The 27956-nt window shown below is 37.9% G+C and overlaps 1 protein-coding gene across 2 annotated transcripts; it reads left to right on the top strand.

Annotated features, from left to right (window-relative positions):
• The first annotated feature begins 1865 nt into the window (after positions 1–1865).
• LOC131318888 (mediator of RNA polymerase II transcription subunit 15a-like) lies at positions 1866–27761 on the top strand. Of its 2 annotated transcripts, none has more exons than XM_058348922.1 (12): positions 1866–1993; positions 2315–2441; positions 7329–7440; positions 7651–7771; positions 11710–12948; positions 16550–16620; positions 17905–17979; positions 19918–21273; positions 21886–22230; positions 23403–23606; positions 23693–23781; positions 27108–27761. In XM_058348922.1, exons 2-12 carry the CDS (start codon positions 2323–2325, stop codon positions 27313–27315), a joined length of 3939 nt encoding a protein of 1312 aa, XP_058204905.1. In that variant the 5' UTR covers positions 1866–1993; positions 2315–2322; the 3' UTR covers positions 27316–27761. The 2 variants fall into 2 exon arrangements, with proteins under 2 accessions (XP_058204905.1, XP_058204914.1); XM_058348931.1 differs by having other exon boundaries at positions 1868–2003.
• Positions 27762–27956: the final 195 nt, after the last annotated feature.

Here is a 27956-nt window from a genome sequence, read left to right as displayed (position 1 = left end):
AATGTTCAATTTTTTCTTTCAAAATTCAGGATTCTATATTCAGAAGGAAACATTGGACGATTAGATCAATCACTTACATTTATATTTACTGGATCAAGCTGAAATTTTACACGTAAACTAAAAAAAATTACGTAGAAAATATACTGAACAATTTATATTGTTTGCACGGGATACCAAAATAGGACCCACACATGATCAGTATCCCATCGGTACCGTTTTGGACGGTACCCTTAGCATTAACCTTTTTTTAACGAGAGGTGCTATTCACACAGACAAAGGGGGCACAAATCGTGCACAGATCTTGATGTGGGGTCCACTATGGGTCCCACACAAATAATCCAAATCGTTCATTAAATTTGAAACATTTTTTCAAGGGTCCCCACAAAAAAATCAGATCAATCCGATACCTATAAATACTTGATCTAATCATCTAACTTTTCATTCAACTTTGAACTGAATGAAAACTTATATGATTAGATCGAGTACTTATAGATATCGAATCAAAATGATTTTTCACGGGAGCCTTTGAAAAAATATTTTAAATCTAATGAACGGCTAGGATTTTTTGTATGTGACCCGTAGTGGGCCCCATATTGAGATATGTGCACAATCTGTGCACGCTTTGTCTGTGTCAACAGACTTACGCTTTTTTAACACTGGACAGAGGATCCAATTCCCTTGATTGTTTCTAGAACTGTTCTACCCACATAGAGACTTTTTACACATACTTTTTGTGGGGCTTACTATGGGGTTTCACAAAATGATCCGAGCCGTTTATTAATTTTAAAATATTTTTTAAGGGTTCTTGTAGAAATTAGCTCAATCAAATACATAAGTACTTGATCTAATCTTACAACTTTTCATTTAGAATTATGGATTAAAATTTTGAATGAAAAATTATTAGATTAGATCAAGCACTTACATATATCTGATTTAGCTAATTTTTTGATAGGTTCCTTCAAAAAATATTTTAAAATTAATGAACGGCTCAGATCATTTTGTAGGACCCCATATTGGACCCCCCAAAAATTTGTGCAATGTATTTGTAAAAAGTCTTTGTGTCGGGAGTGTTTTCGTTGTTTCTAGTACATCCTTGTATTGTGATGACATCATCAACAAAAGGTCATCCATGAAATCACTCATGTGATGTCACCACAATTGTATACATTTTTTATACTCCTTTAATTCAGACTACTCACCAATGGGCTTGGAGCTTGTTGATAACTCCTAGCTCTCATTGTGGGCGGTTTATGGGTTCAGAACCTTCGAACTCTCTCTGTGAACTAACTCGCTAATTTTTTTCATTAACTTTTGCTTTTTCTCTACTAACCTTGTTGATGTATACAATTGACAAAAAAAAAAAAAAAATTCATCCTACTCCGCTTTTTCCCTACTAACCTTGTTGATGTATACAATTGACAAAAAAAATAAAAAAAAATCATACTACTCCTACTGTACTACTATATATACAGATTGAGACTCCGTTATAGAAATTTTTTTAAAAAATAAGTAGCTTATTTCATATTTTCAAACTCAAAAATAAAGTAAATGAAAAATAAATTTTCAATTTTTTTTGCATTGTATAAAAGATTTCATTGAGATCTTTTAAACAAGATCCATATTGCATATTTTTAAATTTCAATAAATTCATAATTTTTGAGCTTGAAATTGTCTTTTTAAAAAATAAAAGCTTTTTTTTGGATTCCGAAACAGACCGTGAGTATCTTTTTTACCCAAGTTTTCGAGAAAATGGGCTTACATGGAGTCTAATCACACATGTTGAACTTTTTTTTTGACGGTTGGAATTGAAAATAAATTTTTACAGATAAAAAAATACGTACTCCGTACTAATTTTTACCGGTTTTGTGAAAAACTTGTTGACGGCACAAGTTTCTCTCCTAATACATATACTCCTATGTGACAGCCCCAATTATTATCGATAATCGAACAAAGCTCAGCAGCAGCTACGGCCCCGATCGGCGGCTAGGCAACGGTAACATCATGTACCTCTCGTCTCGTCTCTTTCTGATCGTCGTCCCTCTCTCTTTGGTCATCTATATCTCTTTCTGTTGTTTATTGTTTTTCATGGATAATTCACACCCTCAAACGTATTCTGCTGAAATAAAATTGCGTAGTAGTGGAAAAATCAAATAAAGGATGAAAAAGCTTATCTTCTACTCCTTAGGATGGACCACATATTTTAGGTTCAGTCTTTTGATTTTATTTAATTTGGTGGGTATTTGACTACTTAATTGAAATAGCAAATGCTGGATGAATTCTCTTTTGGCTGCAACTGAAGGGTTATTATTTGTAGTCAATCCGATGGATACCAATAATTGGAGGCCTGCACCTGATGGTGGTGGTGGTGAACCCACGATGGACGCAGGAGATTGGAGATCCCAATTGCAACCTAATTCGCGACGAAGGATTGTCAATGAGATGTGAGTTTTTCCTTAAGGTTTTCTTCGTAGTTTGAGAATATTGGTTTAATGCACTTAGATCAGTTGATCTTTTATTTGGAAAAAAGTAGATCAGAAAAGGGAAAAATTGTGATTTCGAAAGACATGCAACTCTTACAAATGAATTTTTTTGTGGGTTAGTAATAGGCTAATAGCCTTCTTTTGTTTTTGTCTAATTGAAAAGTTGATTTTCGAGTAGAAGCATTTGGTTTACTGACTTAGTCCCTGTTTTTCTTTTGCTCGGCGAAAGTCAATAGTGTCCTTAGTCAAATACATGGGAGTACATGGTGCCTACCATTGGGCTACCACTCCACTTGCTAGTTAGTCGCCATTTGTATATTCAAATTTGGGCTGGTTTCAATTCTCGGAATTCATGTGAGTTGCACATTGCATCTGATGAATATGGTTACTTCTCGGGCAGTGGCTTTGCGAGTCGAGTTATCAGTTAAGCAAGTGTGAATGCAAGAAAAGCTGGAATCCGCTCTATAACCAGAGATTTTGGCATGGACATGGATTTTCAAATGCTTCATTCGGAAGTTTGTGTTATGAAGAACCATTTGGAGAAATGTAAATGCTGAATAATGTATTATGTATGTTCTAGCAGCTTAATCGTGTTTGAGAAGGAGGTGGGTGCATGTTGACGTGGTAGTGGTATTCTACATCAAGGATATTGAGAATTTAGCCAAAATGGACTTCTTGTGCCAGAGTGTACAGCTCAATAAGCAATTGGTGCTATTTTACAACAAATGGAGACTCTATTATTTTCTCACCTTGCGTAAAGCTTCTCATGTCTGATACCTTATATTGAGTAAACAATTAGCTCAAAACTTATAAACCCTTTTGGGCTTTGCGTTGCTCGACTTAGACGGATAGTTGCAGATCTGGAACTGAGAGAGCACGCTGGTTAGATATACTTCTGATGCATTAAATTTATGTCCATGTCCTTTTGTAGGGTATGGAGGGTAGGTTTTCAAATCATGTGGACCCACATCCCCTTTTGTCTGCCATATCCTCCAATCCGTTGTTTGGTCGTTTTTGATGTCCTACCAGACACCCCATTCCCTAAAATATGTTATACTACACCCCCCCCCACACACCCCCCCCCCCCCAATGGTGTTAGTTATCCGCCACCATTGCAATAACCTCCTCTCCTGCATCCAAGCTCGTAAAGAATTCTCCTCCTCTTGTTTTGATTTGCAATTCTGCTTGTGTTGCACCACGCTTTATCCCACTTCAACTATATGTTGGAAAAGGTCCCTAAATAATAGTAGACCCATTCACAAGCCATAGCTTGAACTTAGGCCCCGTTCCCGAAAGGGAAATAAGTACTTATTTTTTAAGAAGGCAATTTCAAGCTCAAAAATCATGTGCTTACGCAAATAATTTTCCTATCAATATGGATTTTGTTTGATAGATCTCATTGAGATCTTTTATACGGTCCAAAAAAAATTGAAAAATTATTTTTCATTTACATTATTTTTGAGTTTTAAAATGTGAAATAAATACTTAATTTTTAAGAAGGTGTTCTGGAACACACGCAACATGAACACATGGATACATTATTTCCACGACAGGGATACACCTATATATATATATATATATATATATATATATATATATATATATATATATATATATTGTCATGTATATATCCCTATAAGTAGACACAAGTTATGAAGAATCAGATTGACATGGGACTCAAGAATTTCTTAAAAAATAGGAAATGGGCACAGTTAGGAATCTCAAGAAATCTTTAAAAACTTCCAAGTGAATTTAAATATGATTAGTCGTAAGAATTACAATGTTCCCAACTTTTACTCGTAGATTTGAAGTGAAGACACTGAATTGGCATCTAAGCTTAGAAGCATGCACAAAAAAAATGAAAAAATCCACGCGTAATTCGTAATGCAAAGAAGAAAGACTGTGAAACTAACACAACTATCCAAGAAACATAAAGCCTCAAACAAGAAACTTGGCTTCACATTTGCCAAAGTTAGAAAAGAAACGGTAAGACTCCCATATGTGTTAAGCACTAGTACATTTGCTACCACTTTCATATCCTTTGTAGTTGTCAAATCGTGAATCAAATCGAGAATCGAAATGGTCATTTTTCGAATTGTGAATCGCTCCAATGCGGTCATGACTTCTATAATGCATAGAAACCTATTGTTATTGATAAGGGTAACAACAATATATACTACAAATGAAAGATTTAGGCCTAAATCAATAAAAATCTTCTTCTAAATGATGATTTGATAATAACGTGGAGTATTAGGTAAGCTGCTTCTATTTCAACTACCAAGAGATGATGATTCATAAATCCTACTTATGATTCAAAAGAGTTATAAGTACAAAACAAACCCGTGGAAGGTCTATAGGATTGTTATGTTCCCTCTATCATCCTCATTTTTGATTCACTTTCGTAATAAATCTCCTTTCCTTATTATCTATCCATATAAGATAGACAAAATATTACATATATAACAATACTAAAAACCTTAAAAAAATAGTTTGAACCCTTTTCAAACAACAAAAGAAGCAAAACAAGATTAAAAAATGAACTTCAGAAAATTTAAGTGAATCAAACAATTCTCTTACGATTCGCAGCTATTTCCGATTCAGGCAGCCTATTCATATTAATTACCCACCAAATCGTATCGAATCCTATGATACGAATTGTGAATCGTACGATTCTAACGGCTGTGATTATTCCTTCCCATATTTGATAAATGACAAGAATAATTATATGGTTTATCATAGGACTGGTGCAACTGTTTCGCAAAACAATATCATGAACATCTCAGCAGCTCTGAAAATGGATTAAATAATAGTAAACATATTTTTCTTAAGTAGACAAGTCAAGATATACTATTTAGAGCTTAGTTGCACGAAGCGGGAGCAGGTGCGAGAGCGGAAACGGGGGCGGGAGCGTGGGAATACAGAAGCTTCCAAGGTTGGGAGCGTGTACATATATTATGAAAATAATGTAGCATAGAGTATTCACTTTAAAAGTACAATCATTTTAGGAAGTAAAAATATGGGCCAGTCCTCCATAAGGTGTAAGAAATGGGATGGTGTTACAATATAGTATGACTTCTTTTTAAGATATCATCACTTGGGCTAGATATGTGAGTTCATCAAAGACCAATTAATAAAGCCAAGTGATAAATTCCTGTTTTTCTATACAAAGATCATCCAAAAGCTCCCGTCTTTGTAAGGAGCGAGCTCCCATCTCAATGGGAGCGGGCTCCCGTCAAGCTCCTTAGTTGGGAGTGCAAAAGCGGGCTCGCAAGGTGGGATCGACACCACTTTAGGAGCTCCCTGCAACTAAAATTTAGAGATTGTGAGGTTAATGCAGGGGAACACTTAAAACATGAAAAAAAAAGGTAAATAAAGACTAAGGCGGATGAGGAGAAGGAAGCTAAAGAGATTAATAAACTTGCAGCAAATAATGGATTGAAGAGATAACCATTGGATAAAACATATAATGCTTGAGAAGTAAACAAGGATTTGGAGATTTGAAGTTAATGAAGATGAGCTGACTAAATGTGTTATGGAAACAAGAAGGAAGTTCTTAGTCATTGAACAAGGAAGGGGCTATCCTCAATTGCTTGAAAAGACCACTAAAAGGAAAGGGAGAGATGAAAAATTCTAATTACAAGGTGATGTATACTTGAGGAAAAACTATGAAATGATACCTAACTTAGATATATTAGGGTATCCATAATGCTATAATAAAAAATTGATAACCAAAAGTTGCCACATCAGTTTTTGATTATTCATTTAAGAGATTGTTAAGATTAGAAATGTAGATGTCTACAATAGCATAATCAAAATTAGCTAACCAAAACTTATCACATCATATTTTCAAACTACAAAAAACTAAAAATTGTGAACATTAGAAAATAGTTTTTCTAAAAATAGTTTTGAAACTAATAAAAACTATTCACTAGAAATAGAAAATAGTTTTTGAAACTTTTTTTTAGGAAAAAAATTATATTTAAAAAACTGTTTTCTAAAAACAAAACAATTTTTTAGTAGAATATTTTTTTTTCTCGAAAATATTGGTCGAAAAGAAAGAGAGAGAGGAAAAGGGAAGAGAGATAGAATATTTTTGTATAATGATTGGTGTATTTGATTGAAAATATGTAGGGTCTATTAAATTTGGTTATTGTCAAAAGTTGCTAGTTTTGGTTATCCAAAGCCTAAAATTTGATTATTTCTAAGGAGGTTGTTAAGTTTGATTATAGCATTGTGAGCCATATTTTGCACCAACATTGTTAACTTTAAAAACATTTTAAAAATTGATTATAGCATTGTGGATATTCTTACATAGTCCCTTTAGAAACATAAATAAGTCACAAAGCAATAAAAATATGAATAGATAGCGAGAAAGTCTCGAAGGCTGAATAATGCCAAAGAGTGAAGAATCTATATAAGAAACTTAAATACTATGGAAAAAGCGACACACCAAAGAGGAAATTATAAATTCATTAGGAAAGATGGCTTGAAGGAGTGCACTACTGTCTTCCGGGACAAATGCATACCCTAGGCGAAATTTGGTTGGAGGAATAGCTTTCTGGGCTAAAAACCACGGACACCTAAAAGAGGGTGGCGTGTCAGTGTCGATCACATGTCACTATCCTCGGACACTCCTACTCTTTTTTTTTTTGCCCACATTAGAAATAAAAATCTGAATTCTGACATACGTCAGATACTTTTTCTGCAACCTGTTTGTCACTTCTTTGATATCAATGAAACATTAATGTGATCAGCACTTCTTGGAGACTTGCTATCAAAGATTACGGAATCCCATTAACCCTCTATAATGATATGGTTTTCTTAAAAGTTTCTATTCAACATGAGCAGAATGGACACTTTGAAGAGGCATGTTCCGTTTTCTGGACAAGAGGGCCTGCAAGAGCTCAAGAAAATTGCAGTAAGGTTTGAGGAGAAGATCTGCACTTCTGCAACCAGCCAGGTATATCCATTTGTTGGGCATCTAATATTTGTATAATATGAAATTGGAATGTTTGTGGTCATTCGTTTGATTGTACGTCTGCTAAATACTGTTGTGTTGACGCTATGAAATAATCTTTTTTTCCCTTCAGATTTTACAGTTGTATAATATTTGCCAGCTCTGTTGCCATGAGTTAATAACTAAATGTAGATACTTAACTGTTACCTGCAGCCTGATTACCTGAAGAAAATATCTCTGAAGATGCTGACTATAGAGATGAAATCCCGAAATACTATGACCAATTCTCTGCCATTGAACTCTGGCAATAATAGCGATTGCCCCCCTGACACAGGTAATAACATGAGGATTTTTTTTTTGGCGTAACTCATATTAAATTGAAGATACTGAGCAAAGGTGCATACCCCATAAACAAGGCAACATTCTGCAGAGGAATCATCACTACAAGCCTAACCAGCACTACTGTTGCTTGAAAAACAGGCGACTTCTTCCAACCAAAGAGTTGAAAACAACACACACAACTATCTAGCAAGTTGCACCTGGAAACATGAACAAGAAAGAGTTATACTTAGTTTACTAGAGAAATAGAAGAAGATCAGGAACAGAACACTTTGTAAAAGATCTTCCACTGGTTGCATACGAGCCTGTTTACATCAGTTTTCTTCACTTGCTTCCAAGAGATGTTGTAAGCTCTTATATCAGATTCAACTTTACAAATGGGGGAGGAATTTTCTTAGTAATACAAAAATGCTGTGTTCATTTCATTTCATAACATATGTGTAGATTCCAGGTATATTCTTCAGTCCCTGCTCCTAGCCTGCTCCATTGGATTGAAAGAAAATTTATTCTTTTCCTAAAATCTCAATGATGGCTAGACAAATTTCTTCTTTTCCTGACTGTTGGTAAAACAAGAGGGGATGCCTTATATGAGAACTCTAAAGTCTAAATTAATAGAGAGATGAAACATTGGCAGTATGACCTGTCTTTGATGGCTCCATGACTTCTTAGGACCCGCTTTTTTGTCGGCACTTTCAGTGAAGTGATATATAATCCAAGACAATAGGTTTTCCCATTGGGATATTTAGTGTTGGGAATAATAAAACCCCAACCCCCCCCCCCCCCCCCCCCCCCCCCCCCATGGAACCATATGTCCCGCAGTTTGTGGTATTATATGCTCGATTTACGGTTTGTGGTATTATATGCCTGATTTATGTTTAACTCTAGATATGTGGTCCCCTGGGAGAAATAGATGCTCAGTCAACCTAATGGGCCCTTATGGTATATGATCGTTGCCTATGGTCCACCTGGTGGTAATTTGGATTGTTAGTAACCTGAAGGTTTTATGACCATTACCTCTGTGCTTACTGATTTGATCTGCATTTTTTTCAGCAGTTTTGCTTTTCTCCATGAATGGCTGTAAATGTGATTGAAAAACCCTAGGCGAGAGTTTATAGACTTGATGTGTTTCTATCTCTACTATTAATTAACTCACCAATTAATATATCAGCCAAATAAAGAAATAGAAAGCAATAAATGATGAACAATACTGAACACAAGATATACGTGGAAAACCCCTTAAAAAGGGTAAAACCACTGGAGTAAATCAAACCACTAAAAATAATCATCGTGCAGTTACAAAACGATCTTAACTAACACAACCGTGAATCCTCACCGACTGACTGAAGACCGAATTGTCGAATGTACGTACACCGCACCAAGTGGTTGATTGCCGCACGCCTTGAATCCCCAAGTCCTCCGAGATACTTCCAGAATTCACAGGAAGAACGATTCACTCAATAGAATCAAAGTTTGAAAAGAACTCTCAGAGTTATTCTGAAAGCTCAATGATCAACGGATCATGTGATTACTCCAAGAGACAAGCCACAATCTCCCTTAGGTATTTTTCTGAGTTTGCAATGAAAGGAGAGCAGCACACATGTATTCGGTGACAACAAAATTCCGAAACACCCGCATATAAATAGATGGGAAAAAATCTGTCAAGTTGCTCGAGTACTGGTGACAACCTTTCAGGACTTGCTCGAGCCCAAATTCTGATGAACGTTCCCATAGTTTCCACCCACTGATTATGTGATCTCTTTTCCTTATGGGCTGCAATATCCACGAGATTCCTCTTGACAATTAATTTCCTTCCATACCAATTGCCCTACCTTTCTTGATTCTCTTCCCTGATAAGCACGAAATCCTCTTGAGTATGGATTTTCCAATTTCCTTAACAATCTCTACCTCTCAATTACACAATATTTGATTTCCTTCCACTTCCTAAATAGACACTCTAGAAATAAATAAATAAATTACAACTCAATAAATAGGGATACAATTATATGTGTGTTTTGTTATGGAATTCGCCAACACAAAGAGACCGTGGCCTATGGTCCTAACAGTGATGTAGTATATCCTGTTTGAAATGGAGTACCTGTCTCAACCATCAAAAATTGTTCCCACATAGGAATAGTCAGGGTGTTTAATTTGATATTTTTAGCAGTCCTGCAAGAAACGAACTTTCAATTCTTAATGAAGTCGTGAAAGCAATTTCAGAATTGATATCTATCAAGGTACTTTTTTTTGGCAAGACCATTGTAAAGTCAGTGCTGTTTTTGAATACATTGTGAGAGTAGAATTAGAAAATGACCCGCTAGCACATAGTCCTATGATTCTGAATAGTCCGACTATTCGTTACCCAGAGTGTTGGGGAAATTTTTGCTGCTGTGAAGCCTGATGATATGACCTATAGCTTCTCAAATCATGTGTTTGATTTTCATACTACGGGTAAGATGTGCTTAGTGGCTAAAACTCAGCATGTGAACCTTGAGATTATGAGTTTGAACCTAAGGGCGGCCAGTTTGTGCAACTAACTCTAAAGGTTAGGTTTATACCCAATCTTCCTCTCTAGGCCACCATTCGTGGGGAGGGTGTATGTTTATAATAACAAGTACCAACAGTTATCAGAGTAATACATTTTTAACCCCGTTTTATTATCTCTTCAAGGAAATGCTGATGGACTTCATAATAAGCTGTTCTTAGTAGTGCTTTGTTCATGACATTTCACGAGAAAATGTGTAGATTCCAGGTTATTTTTTGGCCCCTGCTCCTAGCCTGCACCACTGGGGTGAAAGAAAATTTCTTCTAGTTCTAAAATCTCAGTGATAGCAAGACAATTGAGCTAACTTATCAGCTCCCTCTTTCAGGGTGTCTATTTGAATCACCTAACAGATGATAAAAAAGCTTGTCTATTCCTTGCTAAGGTTTTGTTGTATATGTCATGTTGTTATTGATGGGCGTACCATTTATTTTCTTGGATCTCACAAGATGATCTGGGATCTTAGTGGGCCGCTTAAATTTAATTTTTTGCTTCAGTCTCTAGATTATATGAACTCAATAGTAATGATATGATTCAGAGAAACAGGCCTTATTAGTTATTACTACGTTCTTCTGCCTGGATCTTATGTGTCCAAAATATGAAGAAAGCATTGATCACTTTTTGCGTTTTCTTTCATGTGATGGGCGTTGCCCACCTTAGGGTGTTGATTTTCCTAGCATGGGTATTGTGCAGTTTTCGTTTGCAGTTATGAAATTTATGGTTAGAAGGGAATGATAAAACTTTGTAGGACTAATTTGAAGATTTTGAGGGTATGTGGGATAAATGTTTGGTTGGCATCTTTATGATTTTTAGTCCTCCTCCAAGGGATTCTGTTGTTTTTTATTTAGTGGGGATTTTAAGAGCATGTTTGGCATGTTATTTTCTTTTATCTTTTTTCTTGTCCCCAATTGGTTTTATCTTTTCTTTTCTTTTTAGTCTTTTTCTCGCTGGCTGGATTGTAACTTTTTTTTTGATTGGCAGCTGGATTGTAACTATTGGCTTGATTGTGTACCAGAAAAGAGTATTGTTATGCTCTCTACTGGCTATCTCAAACTTTTAACTATGATCTTCTGTTCTCCAAGCTTTTAGCATGCCAGTTTGTAGATGAAGGTTTTAAGTTGAAGGGTTACATAGTGCAAGTAGTGCCCAGGTCCAAGGCGATCGATATTTTCTTTTATCTTGAACTACTAGAATTCCATGGAGATATGATTTATAGACTGGAAACGGTTAAGAGTTACCTGAAATGATTTTCCTTATACTTGAAATAGACATGTAGTGAATACAATTACCTTTCCATTGTTGGATGCCTTTCAGTTTAACATCATTACCTGCTTATTTTTGCTTATGTTTCTTATAAACTGGTGTTTGTTTCATTGTTTATTTCTTCTGAGCAGGATCCCTGGGCAACCAAGGACAATTACTTCCTATTCCAATGGCTGCTAACCAGGCTCAAGCACGCCAACAACTATTGTCTCAAAACATTCAGAATAACATGGCTGCAACTGCAGTACAAGGTTCTGCTAATTTGGTATCAGCGTTGCCAACTATTGGTGGTTTACCACCTACCATACCAAATGTGGCTGGCCAGAATTCCAGTTTGCAGGACATTCAGAACGTCTCTGGGATTTCTCAGAATTCAATCGGAAACTCGGTGGGGCAAAGTGCATCTTCCAATAGTTTTGCCAATACTCTATGGCAGATGCCAGGTAGGCAACAAGTTGTTCTCCGACAACAGCAATCTCAAAATCCACAACAGCAGTATCTTTACCAGCAGCAGCAGTTACAACGACAGCTTGTGAAGCAGAAATGTCCGCAGGGAAGTATCCCAGACACAAAGATGCAATCTCAATTGCAGCAACAGCAGACACAACATCAGCAAAACCAAATAGCACAATCCAGTCAGTTGCGATCTTCTCAGCAATCCGTTATGCAGCATTCTGTCATGAAACTGGCTCCGGTATCTGGCTTTCAACAGAACCAGCAGTCCTCCGTTCAACAATCAACTCAACCAATGCTCCAGCAAAATCCTCAAGCAGTCCTCAGGCAACAGCAGCCTTCAATTATTCGTCAACAGAAAACACACGTGGAGCAGCAGCAGCTAATGGGGCAGCAGCCAAGTTCTACAATCGTTCAACAGAACCAGATAATAGGGCAACAAGACAGCATCCAAGACATGCAACAGCAGCAGCAGAGGTTGCTAAGTCAGCAAAATAGTCTAACTAACCTGCAGCAGCAACAGCAGCAGCTGATGAGTCAGCAAAACAACCTATCAAATATGCAGCAGCAGCAATTGCTTGTGAATCAATGTGTTAACTCCAGCATGCAGACCACTCAGCACTCTGTGCACATGCTACAACAGTCAAAGATTCCACTGCAGCAACAAAACCACCAGAGTGCAGCCACCTTGTTGCCAACCCAGGGTCAACAGTCAGAACCACAGCAGCGATCCTTGTCGCAGATTCAATCACAACCTGGACAGTTGCAACAGCAAGGTCTTCAGCAATCAAATTCATTACGACTTGATATGCAGCCAAGGCTTCAAACATCAGGTCCCTTATTTCAATCACTGAATATGATTGATCAGCAGAAGCAGATATCTCAATCACAAAGAGACATTCAAGAAGCGTCATTAAGTATGGCATTTCATTCTCACATGTTTTCATCTTTAAGTTATTCTGAACATTAAGTAGCTTCTACTTGTCCTTGCTTTAGCTTAATTCTCTGAATTTCAGCATAATATGGTTATGGAGTTTGGTAAAGTAATTCTTGTAATATACTAGACCTTTTCTTGATTTTAAGCTAAATGGAAAATCCGGAGAACAGTCTAGCGACCCACAAGAGTAGAGTATTCCATGGAGCTCTATGCGGTTCAGATATGATATAAGTGTTGTATCTTTAAGTACCTCTGTCATCTACTATGATGAGTTGATCTAGTTGTTTTCCAGTTTTCCTGGAAGTAGGTGTTTTTACTTCTGGAAAACTGTTAAGTTGCAGTGTCCTTGACTAGATCGGCAATCCAATTTACTGAAAAATCAATTGAGTTCTAACTTGCTATTATTGAGTTGTTTCGGTCATGTCATAATCATTTTAGATGTCCAAGGACTTGAGGTGCAAGTGCTGGAAGTTGGATAACGTAGACATTAATGTAACATCTTAGTGACTGCTCAAATGCTTGAGAGAGAGCACAACGCAGGAAAATGATCAAACGAAGCCATCAAAATAACGCAAAAAGAAGTAAAAACCAGCTACGAATCAAGAACAACCACCGAAATTTTGAGAGGAAAAGAAGAAATGGATCAAGAATTCAAACCTGAGAATTTTCGCTCAAATCACCCTAACCGTCTAGAGAGAGAAGTTCACAGGTGTTAAAAGAAGAATCTTGATGGAGTACTTCTTAAGATCAATCGAGTACTCCTCTTTTGAAAAATGGTACTAAAAGGCAAATTTTGTTTATTTTAAAGGAATCCTTGGGGGTAAATTTCTAATCTGGATGTCAAATATGTATAGAGAGAGAGAGAGAGAGAGAGAGAGAGAGAGAGAGAGAGAGAGAGAGAGAGAGAGAGAGAGAGAGAGCCTTTGACTTGTCATTGAAAGCAATGAGACTGACAGGAATGAAACCACGACTACTATATATGTGTGTGTGTATAGAGAGAGAGAGAGAGAGAGAGAGAGAGAAGGGAGCAATGAGCTTCTGGTGCATCAGAGCAGTGGCAAGTGATTTTTGTTTGCTGTAGTGAATATCAATAAGTCTAAGAACACTCCTACCAACCACACCTCTCACATCTGTGTGGGGCCCATCCCACAATTAAACGTGTGGGGCCCACACAATGTGAGAGAAGTGTGGTTGGTAGGAGTGTATGTAGCATTGTTGTGCCATGTTTTTTTTATCGGTTAATAACAGAGTGCTAGCTACACCTTTTGGACTGCCACGTAATGTTTTTTTTATCGGTTAATAATAGAATGCTAGCTACACACCTTTTGGACCACAACCGCCTACGTGGTGGGCCAACTCAGCTCCAAAGTTGGATTCGTTTGTCCTGACTTTCCTCCTCTCTCCTATCTTCTCTCTCTCTCTCTCTCTCTCCCTACGCCATCAACACTACTCACCTCCATCACGTCCATCACCGACCACGGACACCACCACCCCCTCTCTCCCGGACTTCCATCTCTCTCTCTCCCCCAATTGTCGCTCGGAATTTTGAGATTTAAAACTTAGATTTCCCCCAAGTTTGGGTCTCCCGGTTCTTCCCAAACTACCGGACCACATGGCTTTATTGATCAACCAAATGCAATCTAGTGGTGGAACCTTCTTCTTGACCTTGTTGCTTCAATTGAGAAAAATTTCTTATGGATGATATAGTGGTGCCACCATAAAGGATACATCAGTGAGGTAGAAGATCTTACTAATTGGGATGTGAAGGCTCGTGTTACAGTTATTGTTAGATAGCTTGATACACTTTGTTGGGCCAATTTCCTCACAACTTAATCTTTTGAGACTACTGGTTACTTAACATGGTATTAGAGCTCAGGTTGCAAGAGGTCTTGTGTTCAAGTCTCTCTGTTTGGATTTGTTCCCTTGCATTCTACTTCTCCACTTTGTATTTTGGTTCGCTTTATCTATGAAACTTTTCATCTCCACGTGCAAAAGGGGGTTGCACGTGTGGGAGGGTGTTAGATAGCTTGATGTACATTGTTGGGCCCATTTCCTAACAACTTAAGCTTTTGGGACTACCAGTATTTTAAGAGTTATGAGGGCTGAAACTTCGCTACATACCTATATTGTTGAGAGTCTTGAGACATTCATAACCACTTGGTGAAAGTCTGTGGGTATCATTTACTTGCAGTTTTTTTTTCTGTTTTTTTTTTTCTTTGTTTTTGCAGTTTTGGATCCTTCTTTGGATGCTATTTGGTTATACTCGAACCCAGAAAGATAAAGAACCTCTTGTTCATTGCCTTTGCATTGTCTCTTCTCTCAGAGTAAAGAAAGGGGGAAAAAGGACAGCATAGGGAATAGAGAGAGAGAACAGTTTTGTGTCTCCAAATCACCATTTTAGGAAAGAAGGAGAAAAATAGGACAAGAGACATGGTAAAAAGAGAGAAGGGGTTGCGACATTGTTTTTGAGATTCCCCAGTTGTAACTATTTGCAAAGACAATATGTGCCAATGGCAATGATCTCGATTGTGTATTTGCTTTTATATGCCTGGCCTGGAGCCACTTGATGAATAAAACTGTTGTTTGCTTCTTCTTTTTTTTTTTTCCTCCTTCCCTTTCTTCAGTCTTCACTATGTTGCCCTTCTTTTTGGAGCCTTTGTATATGTTGTCTAAATAACTGTTCAAAATTCTCTACATAATATGTATACTTGGGAGGATGAAATTACTGATGGTCAGTAATTTCAGTTACATATTTCTCATGGGATAATTTTACTGAATTTAGCTTTTCTTTCCTTTCCAGATGGAAACACTTGATTGTTGTTCTACCATTCGATTCTGTACCTAATGGTTCCAATTTCCATAAATTGAACTCCCATGCATCTCCTTGTTGGCAGCCTTTGGCAAAGCTTACTAAAGCATCTTACATGAGCTTCTGTTTTGTTCTCTCTTCATTTGGTCTCTCATACATGTCTCCCTTGCTTATTTTCTTAATTTCAAGTGCTGGTTGTGCACAGAAGAAAGTGTGTTATGCTTGCAGCTTGCAGCGTTATTTACACCATAACGCAGTCTCTGTTTTCTTTATTGTTTTGTGTTCTTCATAGCTTATACTTATCGAGTTCTGTATTTCACACAAACTAGAGAACCATAGCTTCTCCATTTTATGATATTTTGTTGAAGTGATAAAGGCATATCTCTCCTCCATTCTTATTTTATATTCCTTGTGTATGAATTGTAGATTATACTGTTCATATTTTGGAAGAAATGTCTGTTGAATCTTTTGAAGTCATGCTCACCATCTCATGCTTGTTGTTGGGCTTTTTCAGTGTTCCTATCCAAACAATTTATATGCACATTGAATCTCTTTAAGTAAGCCATTAAACTTGCACTGCACCTCCCTGAAACTATTGCTGGTGGGGACAGTTTCTTTTATATGTGTCTTTACCGCATTATTTTAATCATCTGATCTATTCCTTCCTTTTTCTTTAGAAGAAGTTATTCTTCCTCTTTTACCCATATGAAGCATTATTTTGTCAATACAGTTTTTGTTCTGATGCAATGCATGTTATATGTTTGTTTTGTAGCTTCTTTAGATTCCAAAGCTCAGACAGGAAATGCAACTAGTGGGGATTGGCAAGAGGAGATTTATCAAAAGGTGCAATATGATGGATTTTTGCATTAATTAAATTAGTTCTCTTGAGATATGTGTCTCCTCAAGGAACTTCAATTATTTGGCAGATTTTAAGAAATAGTTTACCTTGATTCTTAGACGACAAAAATCACAAACAGTATGAGCTGCCCTTATTTGCTTGGTAGAACTTCTCTTCTGTTGCTGATAAGGAAACAAGTGTATATTCCCAGGTCCAAGCTGCGTGACCAGCTGAGAATTAGGATTTTGCTATTTTGACAAGGTTGATTAGGACACTAGCCTAAACGAATATAATTAATTTTGGAATTTTTAGCATGAAAACACAGTAAAACCAATCTGTTATACATGTCTTTTTTTTCCATAATTTCGTTTACAAGTTGACCAAAAAATCAAATCTTCTACCAATTAGGAAATTCAAAAGAATCAAAAACTAATCTTTCAAGGAAACACAAGTACGGGCTATGGGTTGGCATCGTCCGCATCATGTGCCGTTTTGGGGTAATGGTTCGACGCAAAAAATTAAGCAGTTACCGTGTCCTTATCGAGTTACGCAAGTCTAATCTGTATTCGTCTTGTTTAATTTTCGTGTTGGTGGGTTGTGTCAAAAAGTGGTCGACCCAAACCCAAACTTTGTGTCGTTTTCATGTTGGGTTGACGGGTCATGTCTGGAATTCCCACCCCTAAATATCTCCATGTGAAATAATTCATTTTTGGCACGCAACTGTTTGCTTTCGACGCCCATGTTTTTCCCTTGAATTTGTGATTTTAGAGAGCCATTTCTTGGAAACTGCAATGATTTGCAAAAGATATGGGCAAGTTCCTATGACAATGATCTTTTGATTTGCGGCATTGGCCTTATAACCTATTTGCAAATGGGGTATTTACTGTTAGATAGCTTGATATACATTTGGGCCTATTTTCCTAACAACTTAAGCTTTTGGGACAATAGATGACTTAGCATGGCATCAGGGTCTTGATTTTCCGACTTACCGGTAAAAAAAAAAATTCAGAGCAACATCTAGGGAATTTCTTGAATTCACGTCTATCCTTTCCATTTGTTCCCCATTTGTACTTCTGACTCTCTCCTTTGCATTACGTTTCTCTGTATGTGTGAATTTTGCACCTCCACATGCAAGACGGGGTTGCATGTGGAGGGTGCTGGATAGCTTGGTATACATCATTGGGCCCACTTTCTGATAGCTTAAGTTTTGAGATAACAAGTGTCTTTTCAGATAACACCAATTTTTATTTCTGCATCGTTTTTTAAATTATGAAACTTCTATGATGCAGATTAAAGTCATGAAGGAGGCTTATTTAGCAGAACTAACTGAAATGGACCAGAAAATTGCTGGTAAATTGCAGCAGGTTGGTTTCATCTACATCTTGTGATGTTCGTATCTTACATTGGTTTGGCTCTCCTTTACCTGTTGGGTCTAAACTCAAGGGTTCAGGACATTGCTGTTCCTATGCGAATTCTGACGAGGAAACATTCTGAAAAAATGTCGCTGGTTGCTTTGGCAGAGTCCCCACAGTTTACTACAGAGCTGCATGTAGTAAGCTGCGGAAGGAACAAAAAGCTCCCTGGGTCCCTAGTAATTACAACTCCTCTGTTAGGATATAATATTGGTATTAGTCCCACATTGGTTAATGTAGTCTTATGTTATGATTTCCCATTATATAAATAAGAGTTGATTGTATTAGGGTTAGTTAACACAACACCCTATACACTTTTCCTTTTTTCTCTTACAACATGGTATCAGAGCGGGTTCACCATCCACCTTAGATATACAAAACCCTAGCTGCCACCCTCTACCGCCATCATCATCTCACCACGAAACCCTAAATCTACTGCCAACATCATCTCTGCTGTAGCGTCGTGAACAGTGTTAGCGCATATGTGAACAGTGCTCTCGTGAACAGTGCTTGCTGGTTTCTCTCTCGCGCGACCTCTGTTTTCTCTAGGCAATCATCGTACCCCGCGGCGATTGTTTTTCTGGCCCGTCAGCCCCATAAACTCCAAGCCCAGTTGATTTCAGCCCTCGAACAACCCAGAAATCGCTCATCCAGTGCTTGAAAATCCTTAAAACCCCAACCCAGCTCTTCTTCACTATGAACAGCCCCAAATCAGGACCGAAAGTGCCTGAATAGTGTTCGAAAGTAACAGTTTGTGTTCACAATCCATACATCAGGTTCGAACTTACCTTAAAACCCTAGTCGGCGTTGTTTTTTGGATCTGTTGATGCTTACGTTGTTAAGTATCATCTTCTGGTTGATCTATTTCTAGTTCTTCCGCTGCTCGGTATGCTGTCTTTGATCAAAATCAAGTTCGCAACTGTGTTTGAGACTCAAAAGTTGTGCTCTTCGTTCGGTGAGTTCTTATCGGCCATGGTTCACATTTGTATGTCGCTTAATCTGTTTGTTGCCTCTCATTGCCCGGTGACATGTTTGCAATGAAATCTGATTCTGATTCTGCTTCCGCCTTCTCTGGTGGGTTTGGTTCTTCATTCAACCATGGTCATGATCGTAGCTGTGATTCTGGGTATCCTGGTCGGGTTTTTTGGACATGCTTTTGGTGAGCGTGGTAACATATATTGTTTTGTCGTCTATTTCGTTGACGTTGGTAGTTGGTTGATGGTACTTAGTTGGTTCTTTTTGGTCATTGAGGTTGGTAGTTAAAGTTGGTTGTTGTTGGTCGTTGAAGTCGTTTGTTAGTCGTTGATCGTTGAATTCGTTCGTCGTTTGTTGGTCGTTGAATTCATTCGTTCTTCGTTGAATTCGTTCATTGATTCGTTGGTCGTTGAAATTATTTCGTTGAGTTGTTGAAATCGTTGAAGTCGTTTCGTTGGTTGAAGTCGTTTTGTTGGTTGAAGTCGTTCATTGCTATTGAAAGTTGTTCCATTGTTTTAACAAGTTGGTTGTTTCTCGTTATTGCTGTTAGTAGTTGAGGTAATTGTTTTGTTGGTTGATATGTAACAAGCTGGAGACTCTCCAGCTTGAGGGGGAGTGTTAGGATATAATATTGGTATTAGTCCCACATTGGTTAATGTAGTCTTATGTTATGATTTCCCATTATATAAATAAGAGTTGATTGTGTTAGGGTTAGTTAACACAACACCCTATACACTTTTCCTTATCTCTCTTACAACATCCTCCATCATGGAAAATGAAAAAGAAAAATTACAACTTCCAACCCAAAAAGAATTAGAACTTATGTTGATACTTCATCTTTACCACAACTCTGAAAAAAATTTCTATTGACGTCTGTGAGTTCTCACTACAGTTTTGGTTTTTGTTTGTTTCCAGCATGATTCCCTGCCTCAGCAACCAAAAAACGAGCAATTGGAGAAGCTTAAGCTTATTAAGACTATGTTGGAGCGTATTGTAAAATTCTTGCAAGTTCCCAAAAGCAGTATTTTACCTAATTTCAAGGAAATGGTCGGTGCCTACAAGAAGCATATAGTTTACTTTCTCAACTCGAGTAGGCCCCAGAAACTTGCCTCACTGCAGCAAGAGCAAGGGCAACAAAATCCCCCACCTCATATACAATCCATGCAGCAATCCCAGCAATCACAATCTCACGTTACTCAAGCACACCCCATTCATGAGAATCACATGAACCCCCGGCTACAGTCAATGAACTTTCAGAGTTCTTCTGTGGCAACGGTGCAGCAGAATAATGTGACAAGTCTGCAGCATAATTCATTGTCTGCTTTATCTGGGGTTTCAACTACATCACAGAGCATGATCAGTTCACTACAGGCTCGTTCCACTATTGATTCAGATCAGGGTAGTGCACTGAGTGCATCGCAGGAGGTTCCTGTTGGTTCTCTTCAACAAAATCTTGTGAATGCTCCGCAACAGGCAAACATCAACTCCTTGTTTTTGCATAGTGGGATGAATGTTCTGCAAGGAAACCTTACTCCTCTTCAGTCAAATTCCAATATGCGTCAAAACCAGCATCTAAAACAACAGGAGCAGCAGACACAACAAAAACAGCAGTTTCAGCCGTGCCATATGCAGCAGCAGCAACGACAACTATTGCACCAGCAAAATAAGCAGCAGCAGAATGTGCAGTTGCAGCCACATCAAATGCCTCAGCTTCATCAAACGAACAATGCGAATGATTTGAAGATGAGACAGCAGATGGGTGCCAACACTGCAGTTTTTCAGCAACACTACTCCGTGGACCAGTGCTTGGAGTATCACCATCAGCAGTTGAATTCTGGTGCTCAATTTCCTATCTCTTCATCGCAACTCCTCCAGGCTGCGTCTCCTCAAATGCCTCAGCATTCTTCTCCACAAATCGACCAGCAAAATTTGCTGACATTCCTTGCAAAAGGAACTCCTTTGCAATCGACAAGCTCGCCTTTCGTTGTCCCACCTCCGTCAACTCCTATAGCTCCATCCCCGATTTCAGTGGAGTCTGAGAAAGTAAACTCTGGCGTTTCAGCACTCTCAGATGCTGGAACTAATGCATATGAACAAGCTGCTGGTGCAGTAACACGTGGTCAATCCCTTTCCATTGGCACCCCTGGGATATCGGCCTCTCCTTTACTTGCAGAGTTTATTTGTCTGGATGGGAACCATGGTAATGCCTCACCAGTTGTTTCTGGCAAGTCAAGTGTTACAGAACAGCCTCTTGAACGCGTTCTTAAAGCGGTGAGTTTGATTGGTTCCGCATTTTAGCAAGATAAGGGCGCCCTAAACATCTATAAAAGCATCTAAAAAAACATCTCATAATTCCCGATCAAATTTTAATGAGCCGAGCCACTCAATGTGATCAGAACGTGATTATAAGGGTACCCCGTTAGAAATCAGCAAAATAAATGACCGGGAAGGGCTTGATCTAAACAGTTTTTATTTGAACGTTGCAATTAAAAACTGCTCAAAACAAGCACTTCCCGGTCATATTTTTTGCTAATTTCTCACGGACACCCTTAAAATCACATTCTGCACGCATTGAATGATTCGGATCATAAAAATTTGATCGGGAACTATAAGATTGAGATTTGGGGTGTTTTTTTAGATGTTTTTATAGGTATCTTTGGAACCGCCCCGACATATATATAAAAAACACCGCTTCTCCTAAGGGATCCCACACGGTTTTTGCGTGCGGACTTCGCACCTCGGCTGTTGGATGAGATCTGACGGCCGAGATTAGAAGTCTGCACGTTAACAACGTGCGGGATCCCTTAGGAGAACCGCCATATGTATATTTAAAGCTTTAGGCTTACTGAATATTTCAAAATCCTCAGCCATTATAATTTTCAGGTAAAGTCAATGTCACCGGCAACATTGAGTGCCTCAGTTAGTGATATTGACTCTGTTATCAGTATGATGGATACAATAGCAGGATCAGCGCCTGATAATGGATCGAGAACTGCGGTTGGTGAAGATTTGGTTGCCATGACAAAGTGGCGTCTACAAGCAAGAAATATGTCCATGCAAGACACAAACATCGGAGCAAGGAAAATGAGGCGCTACACAAGTGCAATGCCCTTGAATGTTGTATCCTCTGCTGGCAGCGCCAATTATAGTTTCAAACATTTAACATGTTCAGAAACTTCGGACTCGGAGTCAACTGCAACTTCTAGTGTCAAGAGGCGTAGATTTCAGGTACTTATTTATCATGAGATTTTCTTAAATGAGGATGTAAGCTATTGTTATATAAGGAGCGTAGGTTTAGTTTCAAGTATAGAATGGTTTATGGTTCCCTTAGAGGACGTTTTCACTTTTGTGCCTATTTTCCTTTCTACTTCCTTGGGTATTTTTCTCTGTAACAAATTTAGGATTTTTTGACATTCCTAAATCTTTTGTCGAGGCAAATGAAATGGCCGTGGTTGGACATTCCAATTGTATTTCAAAACAAGCATCGGAACTTTTGTATTCATCACTTCTCCAAGCGGGTTTTCCACGATAATGGAAAGGAGTGTGTAGTTTTGGTCGAAACCAATGAATTTCATTCCGTGGAACCATAATAAATTTTGAAAGAAAGATGTTTGCATCCACTCCTGATATGAACGATACATCTGCATTGAACCTGTGTGTTACCTTGAGCACCATAAGCTTTCTGAACCAAGTTGGGTGCTTTTAAGAGACAAATTTGTTCTGTAACGAATTCTGGAATTGATAATGAAGTTTTGGGAACTACCTTAGAGATCTGAACAGCTTGACACAGATCTTCTCACCATTATTGTTGCAATTAAACATGCCTTGCCTGCATTATGAAGGTGTTCATATCCTAAATTAAATCTGATTGCAAACAATTGTAAGATCACTGATGTCTTGCAGATTCTCAAAAAAAAAAGTAGTTAAATGATGTCCATCTTAGATGAAGCTATACGAAGTAGAATGATGTCCACCTTAGATGAAGCTATACGAAGTAGATTAAGGATGACAGTGAGTGTGCTAGCAAATGAGGGTGAGATTGAACTGTTACCGCAACGTGTCGGTTCAATATGCACCATCATGACAGGATTGCTTCCTCTCTCTCTCTCTCTCTCTTTTTTTTTGAATCAGTTGGATTGCTTCGTCCTTCAGGAGAGGTTAATACCCTCAAGCACCAAAAAAATCTTTTGACTCCGTTGGGGTTTTAGTAAATATTATGTATGTGTTTTATGTTTTGATATAATTTTGAGTTCTGAAGCATGTCTTCTTTTGCGGATCACTTGATATCCCTTGGTTATGTTTTTCAGCAATATCTTTCCTACATATTAACTTATTCAATTATTTTCATCATTGATGGTGTACTTTATTTGTGCAAAAGTATAATGAATCACCTTGTGCAGGCTAACCACACTCTTTTGGAAGAAATAGTGGAGATAAATCAGCGACTTATTGATACTGTAGTATGCGTAAGTGATGAAGATGTTGATCCAACTCCAGCAGCTGCTATTACTGGTGAAGGTGGGGAAGGAACCATTGTCCTGTGCTCTTTCAGTGCTGTTGCTCTCAGTCCATATTTGAAGTCACAGTATGGTTCTGCACAAATGGTGAGTTCCAAATCCTTAAGATCATTTGTGTCCTAGTTGCATTATTCCTACCAGTAGTATTTACTTTGTGTTTTATGGATATGCAGTCACCAATTCAGCCCTTACGGTTGCTTGTTCCTACTAGTTACCCAAGTTCCTCTCCAATCCTGTTGGACAAGTTTCCAATTGAAGTTAGGTGAGAAAATATAGTATTGTCGTTCTTTTCATGACTAGTTACTAGCGTTATTAATGTTTCAATAATTTTGTGGCCATTGTATCATCATTTGTTCTGGTCTTGTTGTCATTAGTGTCATGAGTTGCAACATTGGCTTTTGACTTTCTCTTGTTTAAGTAATACTTTTGTAGTGCTATCACTCAGTTTTCTTCTAGTATTATGTATAAATATGAGAGGCAAGAATATGTCGCCGTAGGAATCTTATGACTCAAGAATATTAGAAGTTTAGTAACTTCTTGATTTCTCTCTTTATAAGGAAATTTCATGAATAAAAAAGTTAAGTTTATGCCATGTTAGAGCTTGTCCTACATTGGTTAAATACAACCTCCAAACATAGTATATGAGCCCGGGCGGCCTCTCCGTTCATTGCCAATTGGTTTTGAGTTGGATGCTTTAACATGGTATCAAAGCTAAGTTTTCGGAGGCTTCTGGACAAGACTCTATGTCATCGATGGTTGGTTCCCCCTTTGTTTGTCATTGATAGTTGACTGTTGTCGTATGTGTTGAATTGTTTGTTTACCTCACCACGTGCGAGTCAGGGGTCGCATGTGCCGGGGAGTGTTAGAGCTTGTTCTACATTGGTTGAATATAACCTCCAAACATAGTGTATGAGCCTGGGCAATCTCTCCACTCATTGCCAATTGGTTTTGAGTTGGATGTTTTAACATGCCCCATTCTGTATTTTGAATTAGAATAACAAAACTATGCACGTACTTTAAGGTGTATATCCAAAATTGGACTAAAAGTTTCGGCTTTAGAGTTTCTATGCCATGTTGCTTTTTTCTTCTGTGCGACTAATATATTAGTCAGCATTGGTCAGACAGGAAAAGGAAAACGTCCTCTAAATGTATTCTTAGGGGGATAGTTTATCTAGCTCAAGAAAGCTTTGTTCCCAAGTTGTCTCAGTCTCGAATATCTCTTACATTTGCTTGCTATTCTTTCTTTCAGTTTGTGCTTTGTGTTGTCTTATTTATTATTTTATTATTTATTATGTTTAAATGTATGCACATTTAGAGGACGTTTTGGCAAGAGGGTGCAAAATGTTTTTATCTATCGCCAATTAGCTTGAGCGGTTAGGATAAATGGTTATGATGTAACACTAAACCCATTAAAAGTAAAAAAGGAAGAGTTAATTAAGAAAATCTCTCATATAAGTGCTAAAAGCCAAAACTAAAAGGTAATCTACGTTACATGGACTTGGGGTACAGATGTCGGGTGCGGGTATGTGTCTTCGTGTTGGATTCATCTAAAATTGTTTTTTGAACAGCGAAGAATTTTTTTATTGATATGAAAAAAAGGATTACCAGAAAAAAAAAAATTTTTTTTGAATGGTGAAGAAAAAATTACTTTATATATAATATCTATATCCTTGCTTAAATGGTCTTTACCGGTTGTCATAGATCTTTCCATGCATAGCTTGTGAGAAAATGGAGTGCTAAGTTATTGTCCAACTAAATAATACAAATCCCATACTGTTGGGAACATGTGTGAAAGATTGAGTCCAACATCGGACAAATAGAAAAAGGGTTGGACCTTAACATACAATCGGATTTCACCACTTACAAGGCTTAGCCTTTTCCGTGGATATGGGTCATTCAATGTATATTGGGTCTAGGCAATGTGGTGTGGACTCTGGGAATACTCCCCAACGGATTGGGCCTATGCGCACATGGAAAAACCTCAGGTGGATCAGACTCCCAACACATACCCTTATGGGAGTGTCGAGCATCTGACACAGGCAATTAGTCCATTTGGAAGGATCCCTATAACATAGAAGGTAATGCTAAAACTGATCTAAATGTTGAATTACTGGTAGACATATAATGAATGTTACATGTTTTCTACCCTCATTTTGCCCTGAATTATGTTTCCAATTGATGTTATTTTTGGTGAAATGCAACAAAACTTGTGCAATTTCGCCTACATACTTTTCATTCATTATCTTTTCTTTTATAGAAAGGGAGAACACCCATTGTTGTCTCCTATTTTTTGTCTCCATGTCAATATTTTCTTTTGAATTCGCTAGCCGCAGCAAGCATAATGGCATAACAGAAGTAAAATGGTCCCATTCAAAACTTCATCGAAGAATGCTTCATAAAACAATACTTCACCATTGTTTTTTTCTCAGATTTGCCTCTTGGTCTGTGTTCAGTTCTCTTTCATCATAACTCAAGTTTTGGTTCTTCTTTGTTTACTTATCTTTCTTACAACTCATATCAGAGTATTGTGAATCCACATTATAAGAAAAACAGAGGACTAAGGAGATGAGTACCAGTCTGAGAAAAAATTTCAAACAAAATTCCCCATGCATCGCTTGTGCCAATTCCTAGTATAATTATTCGTTGCTATTGTTGAGGTCCCATATCTTTTCTTATCCTTTCAATGGACGATATGATAATCTCCATATTAATTCCTGTATTTTAGCTGATCCCTCCTAGGTCTTATTGTCTTGGAACTTATGTAAACGATTGGTATGTAAGTTCTCTAGCCTTTGTACACAATGTTTTAACTTTAATTTGGTATGTTAAGAAGTTGTATATCTGTGACGAACTTATAATTTTCTACGTATCACATTATCACCAAAGCAACTTTGCTAGAACAAATATATTAGTTTTAAGCTGAAATGTTTGTCGGATTTTTGGAACTATAAACCAAGATGCGTTGACATTGCAACAACCTTGTTAACTATTTTTTGCCCAGCTGATAATGGATATTTGCGTTGGTTTGAATTGGCGAAAGGAACATAAGTATATCTGGAGAACTTGGGCTCCCCAAAGACGTGATGTTTTCTGTTAGAGCTTGTCCCACATTGGTTAATTATTACCTCCAAAACTAGTATATGAGCCTGGGCGACCTCTCCACTCATTGCCAATTGGTTTTAGTTGGATGCTTTAACATGGTATTAGAGCTAGCCTTTGCCACATTGTTTGTGCCTGATTAAGTGCACCTTGCTTCGTTGTTTGTTGTGATCCCAATTTTGTGGATCCTTTGTTTAACTCTCTACGCAGGAGAGTGCTAGAGCTTGTGGTTTATTATTACCTCCAAAATTAGGATGAGCCTGGGCAGTCTCTCTACTCATTGCCACTTGGTTTTGAGTTGGACGCCTTAACATTTTTAATTGTTTTCTTTTCATGTCCTCCCCAAAATAGCATGTGCACTCATTTGATCTATGATGATTAACAAGACAATCAGTTTGCCCTTTGTTTGCATATTTTTCTGCTCGCATTTGAATGTCAGTATAACCATTTTTTTAGGTATATAAATCACATTAAAATTTGTTTTGACAGCATGCAGTACGGAGATTTATCATTGAAGGCCAAGTCTAGATTTAGCATTTCTCTACGAAACCTTTCGCAACCCTTGTCACTTGGGGAAATAGCAAAGACTTGGGATGCTTGTGCTCGTGCGGTTATGTTGGAGTATGCACAAAGGAGCGGTGGAGGGAGCTTCAGCTCAATCTATGGAATGCAGGAGGACCGCTTGAGTGACAAATGATCATCTTTTGGCATATTTATCCATGTGAACATCAGAAAATGGTGAATTTCGGGTAGCTGTGAATGTAGAATATTTGAAGCTATTGCTGCTAACAGTGACCGGATCTGCATTTCAAGGATTGGACTCCCGGCATGCTTAATCGCTTCGGTAAGATGGCTTAGATATTGCATCACTGGTGAGCTTTGCAACTGGAATGTAGGTAGTTTTACGTTGTATGTAACAAGCCCTTGGCTATGCCGGTGTTCATTGTAAATATTGACGTAAGCCTCCTGCTGTTTTTGTTAATTTTTTTGTGTGTGATCATATAAGAACTTCAGGTGCTATTCAAGGCTTGGGGCATTGGGCAGGGTTTGAACTCTACTTGGCAAGTAAGGCCTGCTGGGCCGAGGGCTAACCTTGATGCGATGTAAGTTATTTATGTGGACTTTTATACTTTTTTTGGTTCCCTTCTTTTTCTTCTTTTTGGCAGTGATTTTTTCTGTGGTGCCTCAAGGTGGATGAAGGTATTGATTACCTTAAGGTGGTTTAGTCTTATTTCTGCCGTAACTTATTCTGGTAACGTATGCGGTGGTAAGAGGAAATGAGAAGAAGATGTTTGAGGGAGGTTTTCACATACTGTAGAGACCGTAGGCTTGTTGTGT

Source organism: Rhododendron vialii, chromosome 1a, assembly GCF_030253575.1.
Source record: "Rhododendron vialii isolate Sample 1 chromosome 1a, ASM3025357v1".
NCBI lineage: Eukaryota > Viridiplantae > Streptophyta > Magnoliopsida > Ericales > Ericaceae > Rhododendron > Rhododendron vialii.
The sequence above is the reverse complement of the archived record's forward strand: the minus strand, read 5'-3'. Positions and strand labels throughout refer to the sequence as shown.

What these genes read in the sequence shown, in the direction of transcription:
- LOC131318888 (XM_058348922.1), top strand. Translation starts at nt 2,323, where the DNA reads ATGGATACCAATAATTGGAGGCCTGCACCTGATGGTGGTGGTGGTGAA. An exon ending in CATTCAAGAAGCGTCATTAA is followed by an intron (nt 12,949 to 16,549) that starts GTATGGCATTTC and finishes TTTGTTTTGTAG; the next exon opens with CTTCTTTAGATTCCAAAGCT. An exon ending in AGTATGGTTCTGCACAAATG is followed by an intron (nt 23,607 to 23,692) that starts GTGAGTTCCAAA and finishes ATGGATATGCAG; the next exon opens with TCACCAATTCAGCCCTTACG.